The sequence below is a fragment of the Pogoniulus pusillus genome, chromosome 4 (assembly GCF_015220805.1).
Source record: "Pogoniulus pusillus isolate bPogPus1 chromosome 4, bPogPus1.pri, whole genome shotgun sequence".
Classification (NCBI taxonomy): domain Eukaryota; kingdom Metazoa; phylum Chordata; class Aves; order Piciformes; family Lybiidae; genus Pogoniulus; species Pogoniulus pusillus.
The window spans coordinates 4,988,320-5,008,829 of NC_087267.1; the positions used below are offsets into that span (position 1 = coordinate 4,988,320).

The following is a 20,510-nucleotide window of genomic DNA, read 5'->3' on the forward strand; positions in this document are numbered from 1 at the left end:
TCTTGTACCGAAAGGAGTGAGGTCTGTGGCATGAGATTTAGCATCCCCTTTCAACTGGGGGGCAAATAGCCAGGTTAATTGCTAACAGCACAAATAAAAAGTGACCAAGGCAGCCTAAGCTTCTAGTATACTTCTTTTTTAATTCTTCCTTCTGTTTTAATTTTCCATAAAACAACTTTGAACTTTCATTTTGAGGAAGCAAAATAAACATATCAAACATTAATTATGCTTATAGCAGTATGCTCTAAGGACCACATTTATACCTGTTTATCTTGTTTAGGCAGCTCTTTGCTTAACAACAGACAAAGAAAGAGTGCTTCTGAAAGCAGTCAAACCTTTGCCTGGATCTCACATGACATATATTTTGCATTAGGAAACCAAGCCATTTTTTGTACTGTCAGCTATGTATTTTTACCAATGGTTAACCCAAGTCATTTTTGGAAACAAAGTTACACCTTGTAGAGCTGAAGATATATATGTATTTGCATGGTAACCCACAAAATACCTCTGTGGCTAGCCTCACCATTATTGTTTTGCACAGTATTTTAAGTGGCTTACTTATGATAGAATCATCTTCTGCTAGCATGCTAGGATCTCCAGTCTGTTTATTTAACCTTACCTCCACAGGCTTGTTTACACTTTCAGAATCTGATTTCAATTTACTTTAATTTTCTCAGAGACTTTTGTATTTATAAAAGCCGAGTATCTAGTGACCTCTCTATTCCTGACACTTCCTTTACTCTCCAGTATGAAAAAGAACAAAAACCCCAGTGTCCCATTTCTGTTCCAAAAAAAATTAAACTGCCTCCTTCAGTGGGTTGGCCTTTAGAATTGAAAATGGCAACCAGATGTTTACAGAACACACTAGCAATTTTCCTTGAGGCCTTTAGTCTTTGTAATGCTTTACTGAAGCTGGTTGGATTTCATGGAAACTTGTCTGAGGCTGTAAAAAACAGCAAGTAGAGTCTCCTCCTAACTGTAGTCTGAACAATTGAAAATAAAATAAATGAAAGTAGAGATAAAACCGAATGCTACTGGCTCCTGTTAATGTATTTCAAACATCAGAACAGAAAACCACTTACTAAGAGAGGAGATTTGATTCACTTGATGCTGATTTTCACATGCTATCCTATGAAAACCTTCCCTAATTCAGAGTGTGTTACTTGCTTTCCACCTTCTCAAACTTTATCTGGCCATATACTAAGCATCACTGATTTTGTGCTCCCTTCCCTTTTCCCCACTGCTGTCAGGAAACTATTCTCATAGATTTGGTTGCCATTTTTTTGGTTGTTTTGTGGGGGTTTTGTTGCTTTGGGTTTGTTTTTTTTGGAGGGGGTTGTTTGTTTTTTAATTTGAGAATAGTTAGCATTTTAAGATGTTGTAGACTACATATTGCTTGTTCCCCAGACAGTGCCCACTATGATTTTTCTCTTCAGCTTCTTATCTGTCTCAGATTTCAAGAAGTCTGTGAGTCCATCTTGTTACCCCACAAGGGGAACTCACTACATGCAGTAAAATCTCCTTACCTAACATATCAAAACCTCTAAGATTGAATGCTCATCAGCTTAACTGGTTCTATTTGATTACTTCACTAGTCTTATCCACAAAACAGCTTCCCTAATATCTAACATGACTTCTCTGTTGTTGTTGTAATACTTTATGTCCTATTTACTACAGGCATGAAGAAGACATTGTTGTTTTTTCCCTTGGTAGCAGCTTTTTAACTATCTTACAAGTATATCTGCTCCTCCAGCCCCACCAGTCTTCACACTCACCCAAGAAAGAGCATCTAGGAGTCCTCCAATTTCCACCGTGTCCTGTCATTTTCCCAACTTCTGCTTATATAGTATGTCTTGGAAAAAGGAGAGCTACTGTCTGAGAGTCACAAGACAATGCCCTGGGGGCCTCCAAAACTCACAGCTGTAGTTTATTCTCTAGACTAATTAGCTGTACTGAGGAAACGATTACTGGCTGTGCAAGTTCCTAACTTGTTGTTGGACAGATGTTGGCAATTAAGCTGATTCTTTTGCTGATTTAGTCTCTGGTTAAATGCATGAATAGTGAGAAGTATTAGAAGTGATACAATATGCAATTAGAATCACTTAAAGATATATAGGAAGGAGCACATATTTCATCCTAGTTTTGGCAGTGACTCATGTTTTTTATCCTACTTTCTCCATCTCTGACTCTGGTATGGCAACATTTCTCTGCCTTCTAGTCCTACTGTAAATAGAAATTAATGGGCATAGGCATTTTCTTCCCATGGAAAATATATGTTTTCTTTAAAGAACAGTTTTTCCAAAGCATATCTAACAAACTGAAATGAAAAAAAAAAATACAAAGATTAACTTGAAAAATTGCTTTTTGGAGAACCAAAGCAGAATTTTCTTTCATCTGTCCCCAGTGCTTCTCCAGTCATGCAGCATCCAGAGTGAGACAGAAACATGAAGCCAACATCACTCCACATCTGCTGCACACCTGTGCTTGCTCCTGCCCTGTCAGGGTTCCTGACATTCCCCAGTCAGTAGGTTTTACGGGGAGCAACTGCTGAGTGCAAGGAAGCAACGTTGCGCTCCATAGACAGCCAAGGAGGGAGGCAGCAGAGGCTGTATCTGCCATAACCACGCAACTCTCAAATCAGTGTTTTTACACTAAATGAGTGATGTCTGAATATATTCAGGTTGCTGTGACAATGAGAGAGTATTCATTCCTTGCTGTAATATCTAAGTAATGCCACGAGATGCCATCTTAATTGCCAGATGGATCTCTTGACCCAGCATGTAAGGAGAAGAGCCAGCATTTGCCTGGATTCACTCCCACGGGTCTGTTGTCTCACACATCCCTTCCTGTTCCTGGAACAGCTCCACCCAAGCACCACTCCCACATCTGCAAAAAGCCAGATCATCCTCATAGTTAGTTGCTGGAACTAAGACTTAATTTACACAGCCAAGTACTTGAGCATGCTTTTACAACTGCAGAAAATGGAATAGAATTCAGTGCATATTGATAAAGTCAGCAAAGAGGAAATAATTCCAGGTCTTATATTCTTTGCAATATGTATAAATTTAAGGATATGTATTGTATGTGATCTCCACTTAACAATCTCAGGTGAATGAGTAGGACATGAAGCTGATATTGATTTCAGTGGAAATAAGTATCAAGACTTATTGAACCAAGAGCTAAGATGAGCTAATATTGACCAAAGGTAAGATGGGCTCAATACTTATCTTATGGAACAATAAATAACAACAACAAGAACAACAACATCAAAAGTTCTCAAATCAATATATGTACTGTAATTTTTTTTCTAATGGCATAGCAGAAGTTTTAATCTTCAGGGGATGTCACTCACATTGCAAACAGAAGCCAGAAGTAAATTTTAAATACTTTAGTATCCTAATAGGAAATGATTGCTTGAAATCAATACTATGAAAATAGCTTATGGTTTGTTTTGAAAGTTACTCATTGCATTTGCAAAAAGTTCCCCCAAAGTATTAAAATTAACATTCTAAGGGAGCAGAGAGCATATAATGTTAACTGCTTTCAGTTTGCCAGCACCCTTCCAGAGAAGGGTGATGAGGCTGCTGAGAGGCCTCGAGCACAGCCCTGCGGGGAGAGGCTGAGGGAGCTGGGATTGGTTAGCCTGGAGAAGAGGAGGCTCAGGGGTGACCTTATTGCTGTCTACAACTACCTGAGGGGAGGTTGTAGCCAGGAGGAGGTTGCTCTCTTCTCTCAGGCGGCCAGCACCAGAACAAGAGGACACAGCCTCAAGCTATGCCAGGGGAGATTTAGGCTGGGGGTGAGGAGAAAGTTCTTCACTGAGAGAGTCATTGGACACTGGAATGGGCTGCCCGGGGAGGTGGTGGAGTCGCCGTCCCTGGGGCAGTTCAAGGCAGGATTGGACGTGGCACTTGGTGCCATGGTCTAGCCTTGAGCTCTGTGGTAAAGGGTTGGACTTGATGATCTATGAGGTCTCTTCCAACCTTGGTGATACTGTGATACTGTGTGATACTGTGATGTGCTGACTAGCTGTCAGCAAGGTTATGCAGAACTGTAGCATACAACTGCACATGTTTTTCAGAGCCTGCAGTTTTCTGAGATGTGTGTAACTAATATTAAAGGTGAAGAATTGAGAAATTAAAGAAATACCTATTAAGGGAGCATAACCATTGACTAATGAGGCAGACATAGTGAGAAAAGGACAGGAAAACTGATGGCTCCACAAAGAAAGATCTAAGTAGTCAGCTTATCTTAGAAGATCTCATCTAGTGGAAGTATGGATCAGGCAGCACATCAGTAACTGGAAATATATTTCAGTGCAACAAATTTCTGAGATAAAACTTTCCTATTAGAAAATAATTTGAAACTGTTAACAGGGCATCACAGAGCCATAGGCACAAACAGATCCTGCTAATTTTCACTGTGGTCCCAGATATGAGAAAAGTTGGGGGACAGGGAAGAACACAGAAGACTCTGAAAAATATTTGGCAAAGTCCCCTGTGTCACTCTGGGAGGACCTAAGAGTGCTCTGAAGCCAGGTGGCTCCCTCACTCATCTCTGATAGAGCAGCACTGGCTGAGAGAAGTCCTATGGCTTGTGGGGCTCATCATAGCAAACCTTCCAAGAGGAAGCCTGGAGGTGTGGGATTTTCTCACTCCTCCTTGTGATCTTTTTGTTATTTTCCAGGAGATTATGACACCTGTTTGAATACCCTCCAAGGCAGGGGCAAAGGCAGAACTTGTCCAAGAGGCTATGCCTCTATGACTGGAGTCTTACGTTTTAATAAAGCAGGAGGAAAGAGAACAACTCACCAATCACACCTTCTGCCTAGCTTGCAAACAAAATGATCATATCATTCACAGATGTGCTGGCCATTACCATCTGACTATTATTCACATCATCTCTTATCTAGCATCATTTGAACTGCTTGCTTCATACTGGAGATACAGACCATACTAAAATGGATCTACCCCAGCTGCATGCCCAAGGTGACAACTCCTGCTCTGTGCAAAACCTCACTATTCCATCATCTGCCCCTAACACAGTACCACCTCGCTATCTCAATTCTAGCAGCAGATTAAGAGATGTGTCAACCCATACAGCAAAACTGGCTCATTCAGACTCAAAGAGTTCAGGAGCAGGCATAGATATCATCAGTCCATGGGGTTTTTCCCTCCATGTGGGTTTAATTGCTAAGGAATGGTGAAAGCACAGCTCCTTTTTGTTCACTTAGGGTTGGTTAAGAATTTACTGATGGAGCTGTTTTTCAGGGAAAAATTAGGGGGTTGAATCATTTGTATTTTACTGCAGAAAGCATCTGTATGTATTTTTCATAGGAAACCCATAAACCACAGTCTCTTTGCCTAAAAGGAAAAAAAAATAAAGAAACCCCCAAGCTATGCTTTTCCTTTGCAGCCAACTATTTTCCAGTTACCAAAGCTCAACATGTTTTGGTTGGTCTGTAAGAAGTAAAAAATTTCCACTGAAGAAAACTATTCTCCTGATGTTCTACTCTCTGACAGCAGTGAGCTCAACACAGTGTTGCAGTCCAGGTGTGGAAGATGTCTCTGGAAGATCAACGTGCAGACCTGTCACGTTTGGGTTTTAAATAGGAGCAGAACTTGTCCCAGAATTAATAGTGGGCCAGCACAAAAAAACTTAGGAATGTTTTGTGGTGATTTTTTTTCCATATATGACTTCAGCTGGACTATTGGCACTCAGCCATTCTAAACAAAAAAATCCTTTCAAAATTAGAGTGAACTTTAAAAGATATACAAGTAAGACAGACTGTACAAAAATATAAGCACCGGATAGAGCTGCTAAATAATAACACCAAATAAGAAAGAATGACTCTATAATTTTTTCTCAGCAGTCATGATCTATGTTTCTCAATCCATTACCCACATCTTTTTAATACACACTTCAAGGAATGTGGGTTTTAATAATTTATAACACTCCTATTAGGAAAATATTATGACAAAGCCTAGCTCAAAATAACCCTTCTCCAAAACAAGGAGCACTATCTGATCCAGAACAGTAAACCACACCATCTATTGACAAAGAAAAATAACTTTGAGTGTAACTGGTTTAGTTCTGAAAAAAAATACAATCATTGCTTTGGTATGGAGACATGTTCTTTTACTTCTTGCTTTTAAAATATAACTTCAAAGCTAGGCACTTAATAACACAGATAATAGTTAAAGGCAGACTTAGGTTGCCATGAAATGGAACTAGCAGAGTCTAACCCTTTACCTTAAATTGGCAAGCATTTGACTTTTTCACGTACTCCAACATCTGCTGAAAGATGTAGGAAGTTCCTGGAAAATACCTAAAATTAAATTTTATTATTCTTTTCATTACTGGAAAAAAAAATGCAGAGAGCACTGGCTCTAGCCCATAAAATATAACTACTCACAGTTAAGTCTCTTTCTGTAGAGGCAGTGTTTAGAGGGTAAAATCCTGTACTGGAAAACTTCAATCGGTGCTGATCACTGTAGCAAGGTCTACTACAGTCTGGGTTTTTTTTGGCTAGGTCATAACTGAATTTGGAATACCTACTTCCTTGGCCACTTGAAAGAAAAGCATTTCACAAAGACAGTGCACGTGGTCCCCAGAGATGCCATCTTTTGTCTACAGCTCATCTGACATTAGCAAAGCCTGCAGACACATTGTATCTGAGATGGATAGTACTTCAGGCAAGGACTGTCTGAAAGCTGCCTATGAAACCAGATTAAAACAAAAGAATAAGGTGATGATAATTGACTATTTCTCAGTACAGTCTCCTGCGAAAACTGTACCTTCTTATAGCAACTTGGAGCTAGTGGTGGAATTTTGAGCAGCCTCAAGTATGCCAAATAATTACGCTCTTCACCAGTGAAGCTGCACTGATTGCTTAGGGCACAAAACAAAACTGAGCTTTCTGGTAAAGCCAGAAATGTATTGCAAGCCTGAGTGATGCGAGCAACACTTCCTTTAGCATGAGAAATAACTAACCACATGATTTTGCTACGGACATAATAGAATCATAGAATCATAGAATCAACCAGATTGGAAGAGACCTCCAAGATCATCCAATACAACCTAGCACCCAGCCCTATTCAATCAACTAGACCATGGCACTAAGTGCCTCATCCAGTCTTTTCTTGAAGACCCCCAGGGACGGTGCCTCCACCACCTCCCTGGGCAGCCCATTCCAATGGGAAATCACTCTCTCTGTGAAGAACTTCTTCCTAATATCCAGCCTATACCTACCCTGGCACAACTTGAGACTGTGTCCCCTTGTTCTATTGCTGGTTACCTGGGAGAAGAGGCCACCCCCCACCTGGCTAATGGTAGCCTGTGTATTTTTTCAAACTTTTCTTGTTCTAAAATTAACTTCCAGCAAGATCAAACTGAGATTACAGTTTCAGTTCATACTTCTAAAGCGTTCAAGAGCACTTAAATATAGTTGGCATATATATATATAACTGGTACCAAAAGCTCTTCTATCAGGCCTATTATAATTCTACACAAAAAAGCTACACTCCCTCGTGTAAGAGACTTCTTTATTAGGCCACTTTAACTGTAGATCAAATTTCAACGTGATCAAAAAAACAACAGTAACTTAGCCCAGCTTCTGCAGCACTTGCAAAATGTACTTCTTCTGCATCATGTTTTTAACAAACTTAGAGAACATTCAAAACATTACTGGAGGAAAAAGCATACCTTCATACATCTTTAAGAGAAAAAAAGAGAAAGAACTAAATGTAGAAAAAACAACTCCAAACAACCACTTTCAATTTATGTGATATGCTCTACTGAAAAAGCACTCAGTTGTATTAATGAAGTTTGTATGAAAAGTCATCAGGATTATGATGAATTACTTTGCTGCATTCTTTTTTTACATAGGGATATATCTAATGGAAGAACTACTTCATTGTGTGAAACTAGCTGTACAACTGATATGGACTAGAATTTGGTTTCTATCCTTACTCACGTCAAGAGTTTATAAGCTTTACCTCTGTGGAAGAATACTGAATCAGTATTAACATTTAGCAATTAATGAAGTAATTAAGTCAATTATTCTTACCCTGGTAAGGGTCCTCATGCTTGGGATCTTCTGTCAGTCTCCAGTTTTCAAGGACTGTGACTGTATATCCATGTTTTGCCAGGATACGCTGCCAGAGCTGACGGTCTGCTTCACGATGGGCAGGAGGCACATAGAGAACTGCTCTTCTAGTAAGGCTTCCAAAGTACTGGAGAATAGAGTCATCAATCTACAGCAAAGATAATGGAAAGACAATAGTTGTTGGATGGAACAGTCCTCAGTGGTAGCTGGTTTTTGCTTTGTTTTATTTTGTTTTGTTTTTTTCATAGAAAGAAGCTTTTTATTGTGACAATCTCAGACGCATTTCTGGTATAATTAAGAATTTTCTTTATATCAAGGACTTCTCATTGCAAATTCCATTTACATCTGTCCCTCTTTTATTTTTTCTACCTTGTTTTGGACTGGTATTGAAAGAGTTTGAATGCTCAAGGTAGGAATGGAGGATCTTTAAACTACAGTCTTTCATTCACAGAAGTACTTCTGCCTAAAATCTGGGCTCCTCCAGTAAGCTGGTAACAGTACTCGATGGCTGACTTTATGGCCTCAGTCAGCTAAATGAGAAGACTTGGGGGTGGATCCCATATAAACCATTCCAAGGAACTTAAGTCCTACAAGAGTGTTAAGTGTTGTTCACTGTGACTAAGAAACATGCAGAGGAGTCCTAAACAATACTGTATGTTGCTGTGCCTCTAGAAAATTGAATGCAACCTTGTGAGATCCTTGTTGCTGTAATAGTCCAACATCATACTGCCTAGAGAAGGACTGAGAGAGAAACCTGAGCAAGTGAAAAAGTGTATAGTGTCTCCAATGAATCCCAGTGAATCTTGGATTGTCTACCATCCACTCTGTTCCCACATAATACCTAGGAACAATGGCATCTAGTCTGAGGTCTCGAATGTTTTGGTTGTCTCAAACATCATTGACCAGGGTTGGTACAGGATAAGTGAGTCATAACACCTAGAGAGAATCATTCCTCTGTCTACTAGCTTGGGATATGAGCTTCTTTGAAGGTAAACTGGAAAAGAGCCACCCAAACACAGAAAGATAGTGTTGACTTGACATAAACTTTTGAAAAGAGGAAATTGCTGGGCCACTGTCACTGGATCATTAGTAAAGGGACATATCCTATGTCTTCTATGTGATAGGTTGACCCTCAGGTACTCATCGACGCTGCTCTATCACTCCTCCCATCAGGTGGGCAAGGAAGAGAAAGCAGAATGAAAGCCTCATGTGTTAAATCAGGACAACAAACACTATTAGGTACCAAATCAGAGTAAGATAATAAGAAATAAAAACTAAATCTTTAAACACCTTCACTCTACCCATCCCTTCTTCCCAGGCTTAACTTAATTCCCAGTTTAACTACCCTTGAGTATCAGAGGGGAAGAGGGAGTGGAGGTTGCAGTCAGTTCATCACAAGTCTCTGTTGCTCCTCCCTCCTCAGAAGGGCTCCTCACACTCTTCCTCCTGCTCCAGCATAAGGTCTGTCCCACAGCAGATGGTCCTCCATGAACCTCTCCAATATCAGTCTCTCCCACAGACTACAGTTCTTTGCAAACCGCCCCAGTGTGGGTCACTTCCATGGAGCCCCATACTTCAGGGGTAAACTGCTCCAGCATGGGTCCTCCATGAGAACACAAGTCCTGTCAGCAAATCTGCTCTAGTGTGAGCTCCTCTCCCCACGGGGCCACAGATCCTGCCAGAAGCCTACTCCAGGACAGTTTTCCTATGAGGTCACAGCTTCCTTTGAGCATCCACCAGCTTCTGAGTGGGTCTTTTATGGACTGAATATTTACTCCACTGTTAACCTCCTTGGGCTGCATGAGGACAGCCTGATTTATGATGATTTCTATGCTGTGGGCTACAGGTGAATCTCTGCTCCACCACCCGAAGCACCTCCTCCCCCTGCTTTTTCACTGACCATGGTGCTTGTCTCACATTTTCTCACTCCTCTCCAATGTCTGTCATGTAGCAGTTTTGTTATGCTTCTTAAATATGTTATCACACAGACACCAACACCATTGCTGATGGGCTCAGCCTTGGCCAGCAGCGAGTCCGACACGGAGCCAGATGGCATTGACCCCATCAGATATGGAGGAAGCTTCTAGCTGTTTCTCCCAGAAGCCACCCCCTGAAATTCCCCTACTACTAGAACCTTTCCATGAAAAATCTAATACAATCAGGCATGAAAATAGGATGCTCCCTGAGAGAAACAAATCACTACTATCCCGAAGAATCTAGCTGTTCTTCTCCAATAAAACTGCCATTAGCAGACAAGACTTTTCAGTTAGTAAAAATTAGCTTTCTTTAGGAGTGCAACATACCATCATTTAAGGGATTAAATTCAGGACATGAACTGAGTATTTAGCAAGTTCATCAATTTCAACCTAGCAGTAGTAAGCAGTATGTCTGCCAGAAACTATGTTAGTCCATAACTTCTAATTATAGTAAGCTTATCGCTAGAGGTAGGAAGTGCTACGCAAACAAGAAGACACCATTTTGTGCACAGCAGACCACACTGAAAAGAGACAGATGCTTTGATATAAACAAATGTATTCACGATGTGTCCAGTTGTTTATAAGCCTGGGATCTAGTGATAAACTCAATCTTATCAGCAGTCTGTGAGAAATATCTGTTTGATCCAATCAATTCGTGGCAAGTGGTCACAGACAGGGAGGAAGCGGTCTTTGAATGGAACTACATTCCTCTTTGCACCACCATCGCAAAGGTATGCAATAGGCTTGAGACAACAGCAATAAGTAACTAGAAATTAGAAAGGTTGGTGGAGGGGGAGGCATGTGGAAGAGACAACCTTTTTGCATAAGGAAAGGGAGGAAAGGGGGATTTGAATAGAGTTCCATTCCTCCTGGCACCATCTTTTTGCATGAGCAAACAGAGGAATATACAAAGGAGTTTGGAGTTCGTGGAAAGGACACTTGGGGAAGACCCCTTACTTCATCATTGAAGACCCCTTACTTCATCACTGAAGACCCCTTACTTCCTCACTGAAGACCACCAGATAAAAAGAGACATGCATGGAAGAAACACCTCCCATTCCTAAAACTGATAAGGAAACCCCAACCTTTTCTTAGAATCAGTAATGAATACGTAACAGAATAGGGTATAAAAAGAGAAAACTGAAGGCAAAGTTTGTGCGTGAGGGTAGAGCTGAGCCTCCCTGCGCACCCAGGCCTGTACACTGCTTGATTCCTGCAACTCTATTAAAAGCCTTAACTTGCATGAACGCAAATTTATGCCTGCTATTTATGACAAGTCTATTTCCCAGTTACAGGATGCAGTTTTGCACTGCGCAGCAGCGAGGAGCACAGACTATTCCAGGGCCCTGCGTGTCTCTCTAATGCCAAGTCTGCTTTTGCTCCAGGGCAGGCATCCCCTGTGGAAAGGGTTAATTATCAGTGAAAAGACCGTGAAAAATATCTGTCAGAGTCTTCCTTGTGTATTTACTAAATGTGCAACCCAGAGCTACTTTAGACACTGGGATACCAAACTAAAGGTCAATCACTTGCTGGCCGGAAAAAGCACAAATAGCAGAGGGTGAAGTCACAGGAACTGTGTTAGATAACCTGTCAGATGTCCTTCTCGGCATCCCAGCCTTTCTAAAACACCTTCATCGGGTGGCAAGCGCAGCCGCAAAGCATCTCAGATTTCCCTTCTCTACCAGAGTGCCCACCTTTCCTTCCCCTCCTGCCTTTGCCCCCCTCTTCTCTCTCCTGCTCTCCCGCTGCCAGCAGCGCCGGCAGCTGCTGGCACTCCTTCCTCTGCATTTCCCGCCCTCTTCCCTGCTCCTAAATCCAGTCCTTGCGCTGGGCCCCATCCTGTGCTAACTCTCCCTCCTCCTCCAGCCATTCCACCAGACGCTTCCCGGTTCCCATTCGCTTGTGTTGTGGAAGAAAACCGGGAGAGACACCTCACACTTTATTTTGCGAGCAAACCCAGTGTCTCATCTCACGTGTGCTGCAGCGGCCAGCGCTGTGGGGTGAGCTGAGGACGCGTGAGGAGCAGAGGGGCTGCAGGGCAGGACACATCCCTGTCTGGCTTTAACTGGCGACTACAGCTGGTTCTTCTCCTGTCCCTCCCAGGTCAACTGAGGGTACTCGCGACTCAGTGCAAGGCTTCCCCCTTGGACTTTGCAGTGCTTTCTGTGCACCGATGCTCAGCAATGGTTGTGCTCTTTTCACGCTGAACCCTCCACCTTTCTCCGCAAAAGAGAAAACTCCTGCAGTGCCACTCCTTAAGTGTCTTACTTCAAAGAAACTTTGCAAGCTTCTATCTTGAGCACACATCAATGCCTTTATTTACCCCTGTGGGCAATAGTCCAAAGGCAGCTCAGCCTGGGTACTCTCTCGAAGCCCATGCTTGCTGAAACGCTTGATGGGGTTTGGTGCCACCCGCCTCTGGGGGTTGAGCTGTGCCCACACTGCTCCCTCCACCTGGCCGGTGAGGCGCAGTGTGACAGGAACCAACTGGCCTCGGGGCATCCTTGGGAGCCCTCAGGGCACCATGAGGCCAGCCCGTACCTGCCTGCCCAAAGCAGGGCTTCACAGAAGAAAGGAGCTCTCCCTTACACCACCATGGCAGCGCTGATACAGATGGCACCTCTCCAAACTCCCTGGGAAGCAGCAGAAATGTTTACAATGCTCTGTCTTGGCAATAGTAAATACTCGAGAGAATGTTGATAGTAGCATAAACAAAAAAACAACAGCAACAACAAAAAAGGGAAGTTCAAGCAATGTTGGTAACCGAGGCCACTTCCACAAAACACAAAAGCAGATGGTCCTGAGTAGTTTTGTGGAGCCATACAGTAGCTCACTCCCACCAGATACCTTTCCTGGGTGCTCAGAGCTCTCACAAATGGACCACAGCACCAGGCGCTCCAGAAGGCTTTCTTTGGGCGACACAAACCAGAGACAGATTCACAGATTCACATGTTGCACTGGGTTGGAAGGAACCTTGTCCAATACCCCTACAGGGAGCAGTGACACCTCCAACTAGATCAGGTTGCCCAGGGTCACATCAAGTCTGAACTTGAATGTCTCCAGGGATGGAACTTCAATCACATCTCTGGGAAACATGTTCCAGTGCGTTTTACACTTCGTCCAACCTAAATCTACCCTTCTCCAGTTTAAAAAACATTGCCCCTTGTCCTATCTCCTTCTAGTCCTTTACCAGCCTTCCTATAGGTCCCCTTCAGAAATTGAAATGTAGCTCTAAGGTCTCCCCAGAGCTGTCTCCAGGCTGAAGAGGCAAGATTCTTGCAGCAATATAGATATGTAGAAGCACTTCAGACTCATCTATGCCCAGATCCTCCCCTCCCACCACTCAGGCACCAGACACAAGGCATTTTTTACCCTCTACCTTCCCAAAAAGCCGTGACAGGATCGTTAGAATACCAAGACAATTCAGAGTCCTAAATTTAACAGCTTGGCCTGATGTCTAATCTGGTACTTTTAAATAATACAAAGTAGCTCCACACCTTTTATAGTGCCTCCTTGAGATCCATGCATAGTGATGCCAAATTTATTTCCTTTATTCTTTCCTTCCAAAGCTATCTGCGGTCCAGGTTACAAGATACAACATATCCTCTCTGTTTTCTTCCCAGCCCAGTGCAATGAAGATGAGCCAGCAGTGTGCCCAGGTGGCCAAGAGAGCCAATGGTATTTTGGCCTGCATCAGGAACAGTGTGGCCAGTAGGACAAGGGAGGTTATTCTGCCCCTGTACTCAGCACTGGTCAGGCCACACCTTGAGTGCTATGTCCGGTTCTGGGCTCCTCAATTCAAGAGAGATGTTGAGGTGCTGGAACGTGTCCAGAGAAGGGCAACAAAGCTGGTGAGGGGCCTGGAACACAAACCCTATGAGGAGAGGCTGAGGGAGCTGGGGGTGTTTAGCCTGGAGAAGAGGAGGCTCAGGGGGGATGTCGTTGCTGTCTACAACTACCTGAAGGGAGGTTGTAGCCAGGTGGGGGGTGGCCTCTTTTCCCAGGCAACCAGGAGCAGAACAAGGAGACACAGTCTCAAGTTGTGCCAGGGAAAGTCTAGGCTGGATGTTAGGAGGAAGTTGTTGCCAGAGAGAGTGATTGGCATTGGAATGGGCTGCCCAGGGAGGTGGTGGAGGCACCATCCCTGGAGGTGTTCAAGAAAAGCCTGGATGAGGCACTTAGTGCCATGGTCTAGTTGATTGGATAGGGCTGGGTGCTAGGTTGGACTGGATGATCTTGGAGATATCTTCCAACCTGGTTGATTCTATGATTTTATGATTCTATGAAGGGCGAGGTTTTTTGTTTTGTTTTACAGTATGTTAGCTACACAGAATTTTTAAAAACTCTAGCCAATGGCATGCTTGTAGCACATGATTTCATTTTCATTTTTTCCAAAGCTCTATATAAAATGTCTTACCTCACTGGCCATGCTGATCTAGTTACTACTGGGTGTTTTTCAGACTTTCCAATGTTATAGTAATAGCAGGAATGTTTATATGCTCAGTCTGCTGGTTTTTATAAAATGTTTCTCAATCATAAAAATGCAATCTGGGCAGAGTGCAATAGATGAAAATAAGATGTTCACATATTTCCACATTTTATGGTTCTGATTTTTTTAGCATTCCTGTAACTTTAATGTGCACCAGGCTTAGACCAGAAAAAAAAATAGAACCATAACAGTTTGAATATTTTGGAATAATTATTGAATGGTCAATCTTCTCATATCCCAACTGTTGTTTAGCTCTTTCCTAGTCTGATGTCTCAGGGTATTTGTTAGTAGGTCATAGAATCATAGAATCATAGAATCAACCAGGTTGGAAGAGACCTCCAAGATCATCTAGTCCAACCTAGCACCCAGCCCTAGCCAGTCAACCAGACTACGGCACTAAGTGCCTCAACCAGTCTCTTCTTGAACACCTCCAGGGACGGTGCCTCCATCACCTCCCTGGGCAGCCCATTCCAATGCCAATCACTCTCTCTGGGAAGAACTTCCTCCTAACATCCAGCTTATACTTCCCCCAGGACAATTTGAGACTGTGTCCCCTTGTTCTATTGCTGGTTGCCTGGGAGAAGAGACCGACCCCCACCTGGTTACAATGTCCCTTCAGGTAGTTGTAGACAGCAATGAGGTCACCCCTGAGCCTCCTCCTCTCCAGGCTAAACAACCCCAGCTCCCTCAGCCTCTCCTCATAGGGTTTGTGTTCCAGGCCTTTACCAGCTTTGTCGCCCTTCTCTCAGGTCAGTTTATTACAGATCCAGTACTTATAATGCGAAAAAGGTTTGGGTGAAGAACATCTGTGGCCCATGTCTTGCCTAGAGAACACTGTGGCTGCCTCCATATAAATTAATGAAGCTTTACAGCAAAGCTGAGATTTCCCATGTAATTTAGGATAACGCCTATGTCAGCTTTGACATGATATACCCACTTGCAAAACACTGCACTTAGCTGAGTCACTGATGTCATTTTAGTTCAATAGGCCATCCACAGGTCTAAACAAACCACAGTGGGCTATGAAGTGAATTTAAAAAAAAATTAGTTTTTCAATAATGTTTTCCATCATAGAACAACATGGAAAATAAAAATGAAAACAAATTGGGCCCCATAAAATTTATGATCAAATTTTAATGTTATCAAATCAAATGTATATTCCTCTGAGGTCATAACAAAGTAGATAAATGGCCCATTTTATATAAAATGAAAGCTCAAGGATTACATAACCATCCTTGTCTGACTGAAGCACAGACTTGTATTATCTGAGTTGCAATTATTAATTCTATCTTTCTGCATGTTTCACATAGCTGTGAAGTTCTCTGTTAAAGAGAAAATGTTTAGCCATTTTCCTTGAAACAAGTTTATCCAATTCTAGGGTGTGAATGTATAAAGACAAAACTGATTGTATTAGGCTCTGAAATTTTCATCTCTAGTACAGAATTTCTGAGTTGTTCCAAAAATCCAAAATTTGGTCAGTAACTTAATCTTGTCATGTATAATTACTGTTGCTGCTTTGGCCAAGAAGAAAACAGCAAAGATATTTCAAGTTGAGGAGAGAAATACAGATCCTTGGCATCTTTTCAGATTCCAAGAAGATTGCATAATTCCATAAATATTGATGCATTGTCTCTGCCTGACAGCGAAGCAAATATACAGTTTGAACTGTTGCCACAGAATTTCATTGACCATCACTTCAACTGTAGAAATGAAATTCTTCTTCCTTAACATATTGGCCCAACCCATGCCTGCCTAAGCTTCTCCCAGGAAAGAGCTCAAGAACTGTGAGTCAATCTCTTCAGTTCTGGTGGCATAGATCCCTGTGTTGATTACAGACAGCCATTCTTTTTATACCAAGCTAGCTGAAACTGTCAGTCTTTTTCAATAGCTTCAAGTAACTTGACTGCAGCTTACTTTAACCCCATTGCTTTCTGCAGGTCCTGAGCTGCTGCAGAGGAAGTGCACGAGCCACTACGCAAACCACAAGGCCTTTGCTTGAAAGAGGAGTGCAACAGAAATACCACGAAAGAGAATCAACTGTATATAAATAACTCTGGCACTACTAGCAATATTCAGACAGCAAAATGCCTGAGTTCCTATTTAGTTAGCAAAGGAATTGTGAATCTACCTTTCCTGCTAAATGCACAACAGCACTACAAAGAAATCAATGAGTGGGACTCCTAGAGACTACCACGCTAATACTAAACAGCATTAATAAGAAATATGGTAATAAAAACTTAGCATGTGGTTCTAATGCTCTAAGTCATTCATTTGCAGAACTATGCAGACCTTTATTAATTCCAAATGTATCTTATAAATTATTTTTCATGTTTGCATAAAAGTTCACAGACATAGTAAGTTGCTCATACTATTGCTGTATTTGAAGTGCATAGTGTTCCTGTATGAAGAAGTTACAGAGAAATTAATTTCCTGTTTTGCTTTCTGGAGGATGTTTAAATGTGCTGGCTTTATGTTCTGTTAGATTTCCTAATCAGAAAGGACTGGGCTGTGGAATGACATGGTTGGAATGTAATTCTGCTACTAACAGTTTGCTAAATAAATACAAAGCAAGCAACTTTATTATTGGCACTACTTTTACAGCTAGTTTCTGATGACTTCATAAATGCAAGGGCAAATCTGGAGTTATTTGCATAGTTAACACCACTGCTCTGAGCTGGAAGTACTGAAATATGTTATCAAAACATCTTTGCTTTCTGACTGTATGTAATGCATGATACCAACTGCCTTGTCTTAAGAACAACGAACCTATCTTACCACATCATCAAAGGAAAGAGCTCCAGTGTAGTGAATGAGTGAGACTCTGTCTTTATTTCCCATTTGCTGCTGATACATCCTTCTTAAAAGTTCCCTTCTTGCAGGGTCCCCACCCTGCCCCTCTTTCCTGACTGCTACCACAATGGCCTCGCCCTTTATCACCAAAATATCTCTAGCTATCTGCAGAGCAAAAATAGCTGTTTCCTCAGTGTGTTTGCATTTTATATTGAAAGAAGGAGAAAAAATATCCTGCTTTTGTAGGTTGCAATGTGAACATAGTATCATTCCAAGGAAATCAGTCCCTATCCTATCCATAACCTATCAGTCCATACTCTATGATCTGCCAACTGCTTTCTATCAGTGGAGATTTCACACTAGAAAAGTTCTTTGGTTTTTTGTGAGGAGAAAATAGTTCTCCATCTACCTATGCTTTTCTATAAAATAAATATTCCTTTTAAGATTAGATTGACTTTAAAAATGTATCAAACTTTATTATGCATAATGTAATCTTTACTATCCAGAGCTCTCACCACACTCCATTTCTGCATAATAGCAAAAATCACCCAGCTTCCTTTCTCCTTTTTCACATACTTACTATTTACATTTCAAACGTTTCCACTAATTTTGTCTGCTTTGCTTTCCATACCATCCCCATCTCCCTTTCTCTTGCCTTGCACAAATCCAGCCCTCTCTGTGCATGACCTTTTCTGTGCTTTCTGCAAATACTACTGCTTCGCAGATGCCATTGCCTACTCTTGTCTCCCATGACCACATCTCTCCTCATGCCTTCTTTCATGACACTCCACTTATATCCTCTTCATTTTCTGGTTATTCTGACTGGAGCAAGTATACACCATCCAGAAAAAAAAAACCAACAAAACCAGACATGTGGCCTTAGAAGGTAAAGTTAATCAGACTTCTTTGAAATGTCTGCAGTAACTCATGACAAATTTTGCATTAAAGTAATTGACTATCAAGTCCAGCTTTCTGGCTCTGACAAGACTGAATGGAATATTTAAGTAAAGACAGGATACTTGCACTCAGGGTGTCCTGGGTTCTAAACTTCTAGTAACAGTTTCTCAGCTTTTCAGTATTTTCACTCCCAGTTTTCAAGTGCAGATACCTGGGCCTGTACCTTGTACAAGATATTCAAATGGGCCTTCCTTTAGGTCTTGGTTAAGACTAAACCATGATGATTATCCCTTTTTTCCCCCCCTTCTACATATTATCCGTGAGATACGGCCATATCTCAGCCATTATCTTGCAAGATAATGCAGTCATTACGTTGTTAAGAATGGAGCCATAAGGACCTATAAAAATACTTTACTCATCTCTTTATAGCCCCTCTTGGAGATGTATCTTTTACACCAAAGAGAAATGGCAGAAATGCCTATACCTGTTATATTTAATGTTATTAAGATGCCAGCCTCACTCATTAAATTCTCATATAATCGTCTGCATGTCTTGTTTGTTTTCTTTTCTGATCTGCCTTTAAGTGGTCAAGGGATTTAAAGCATGCTTTTAAAGCATGGTGAGTCCCAGGAAATAACCTCTTTCAAGACTCATCTTAAAATTTAAAAATCTAAGGTTTATTGTACATTTGCTGTGGTTAGACAGCTACTGCTTCAACACAGTGCCTATCACACGAGCAATACTTTCTCACTCTTTTCTCCCAACAGCAGAGGTAGAGCAAATCACACATCTGACACTGTCTGAATTAATTCAGAGAGTGGACATACAGTGTAACCAGCTAATTAGTTCTTCTCAGAACTGGCTGAGAAGCAGAACTGAATTACTTAAGATGATCGTAAGGGTTTTAAATCTGGCTGGTACTAAAGGTATTTCTGGCACAATACTACACCAGGAAAACTTACACACAGGGCTTGTAGAGGCTTTTCTTTTTTCTTGATACCTACTTCAGTGTAGGTGGCTGCAGCACCAACTCTTCTCCTTAATATATATATTCCCAAATATTCATTATACATGAAGCATTCCTGACTCAACCTCAAGACAGCTCAGCCTGCTGCTGGACATGATACCTCCATCTAATGCCTTTCATGTTGGAGATTGATAAATATGCCTTCTATTTCTCATGCTCCAGTGTTATGGATATTAACATTTAATTTTATACTAGAAAATGCTGCCCTATCTTCATGTGAAAATAAGGCTAAAGGACTATCTTTCCTGCAGCTTTTAAAACTCCATAAAATGTGACACCTGAGAGAGGTGAACTATGAGCTCTCTCAGATTTTCCACACTATGAATGAAATTGGCAAATTTTTCTTTTTTTGCAGTTTAAAAAAAAAAAAGACAACTTGCACTATGTGCCTGACACTAATGGCTCCATCTCAGGGCATCCTGAATGTAGTTAAAGACACATTTACAGATCAGATTGGCAATTTCTTCCCTGTGCTTGAACCACATATGTCTGGAACTTTCCCTTCCACAGTGAGATTTATGTTGTGATCAGAGATGCAGTGGCAAAGCTGCAGCTTTCCTCAGATCACTCCCTCTCCTTCACCCAATAGCTCAAAAAAGGTGTCACTGGTTTTATTTGTTTATTTCTTGGGGGTTTGGTTTAGTTTGGTTTATTTGGTTGGGGATTTTTTGTTTGTTTGTTTGGGTTGGGTTTTGGTTAGGTTTCTTTTTTCCTTTTTTGAGGCACTTACTGCAATGCATACTGTGAATGGAGAAATTATGGAAGAGGATTTTGCTCATGCAATAACATTCATAACCATATTCTCATAGTAGGCTCGATACAATACTCACTGTTTCTTTGAGGAAAGCAAGAATTAAACCTACCCAGTCAGAAGAAATTTTGCTATGTGACACATGCTATAGCTCAAAACCCAGAAACAACAGGTGCTATCTAAAGAATATTACCTTCAGCAGAGTCTTCCTTTTATTCAAATTTATTCATGAGCTTTGATTCCCTAAGACGCCTTGAAGTGTTTGCTTTAAGTCATTGTTTAATTGCATAATGGATTCTATTTAATAAATTTGTTTGCTGGACTATTTATTGAATAAGAATGCATATGTGAATAGTTAATTAAAATTTGAATAATTTAGACTATATTTTAAAGTATTTTCCCAGATTCTAGTGAAAGTCCCTGTCCATGGCAGGGATGTTGGAACTAGATGGTCTTTATGGTCTCTTCCAGAC

At 41.4% G+C, this 20,510-nt stretch overlaps 1 protein-coding gene across 1 annotated transcript in view; it reads right to left on the reverse strand.

Annotated features, from left to right (window-relative positions):
• CPED1 (cadherin like and PC-esterase domain containing 1) overlaps positions 1-20,510 on the reverse strand; it is a 153,913-nt gene that overhangs the window by 130,861 nt on the left and 2,542 nt on the right. Inside the window, exon 2 of the mRNA XM_064142046.1 lies at positions 8,069-8,255. Within this exon, the coding sequence (XP_063998116.1) occupies positions 8,069-8,255 (187 nt within the window). The remainder of the gene's footprint in view (positions 1-8,068; positions 8,256-20,510) is intronic.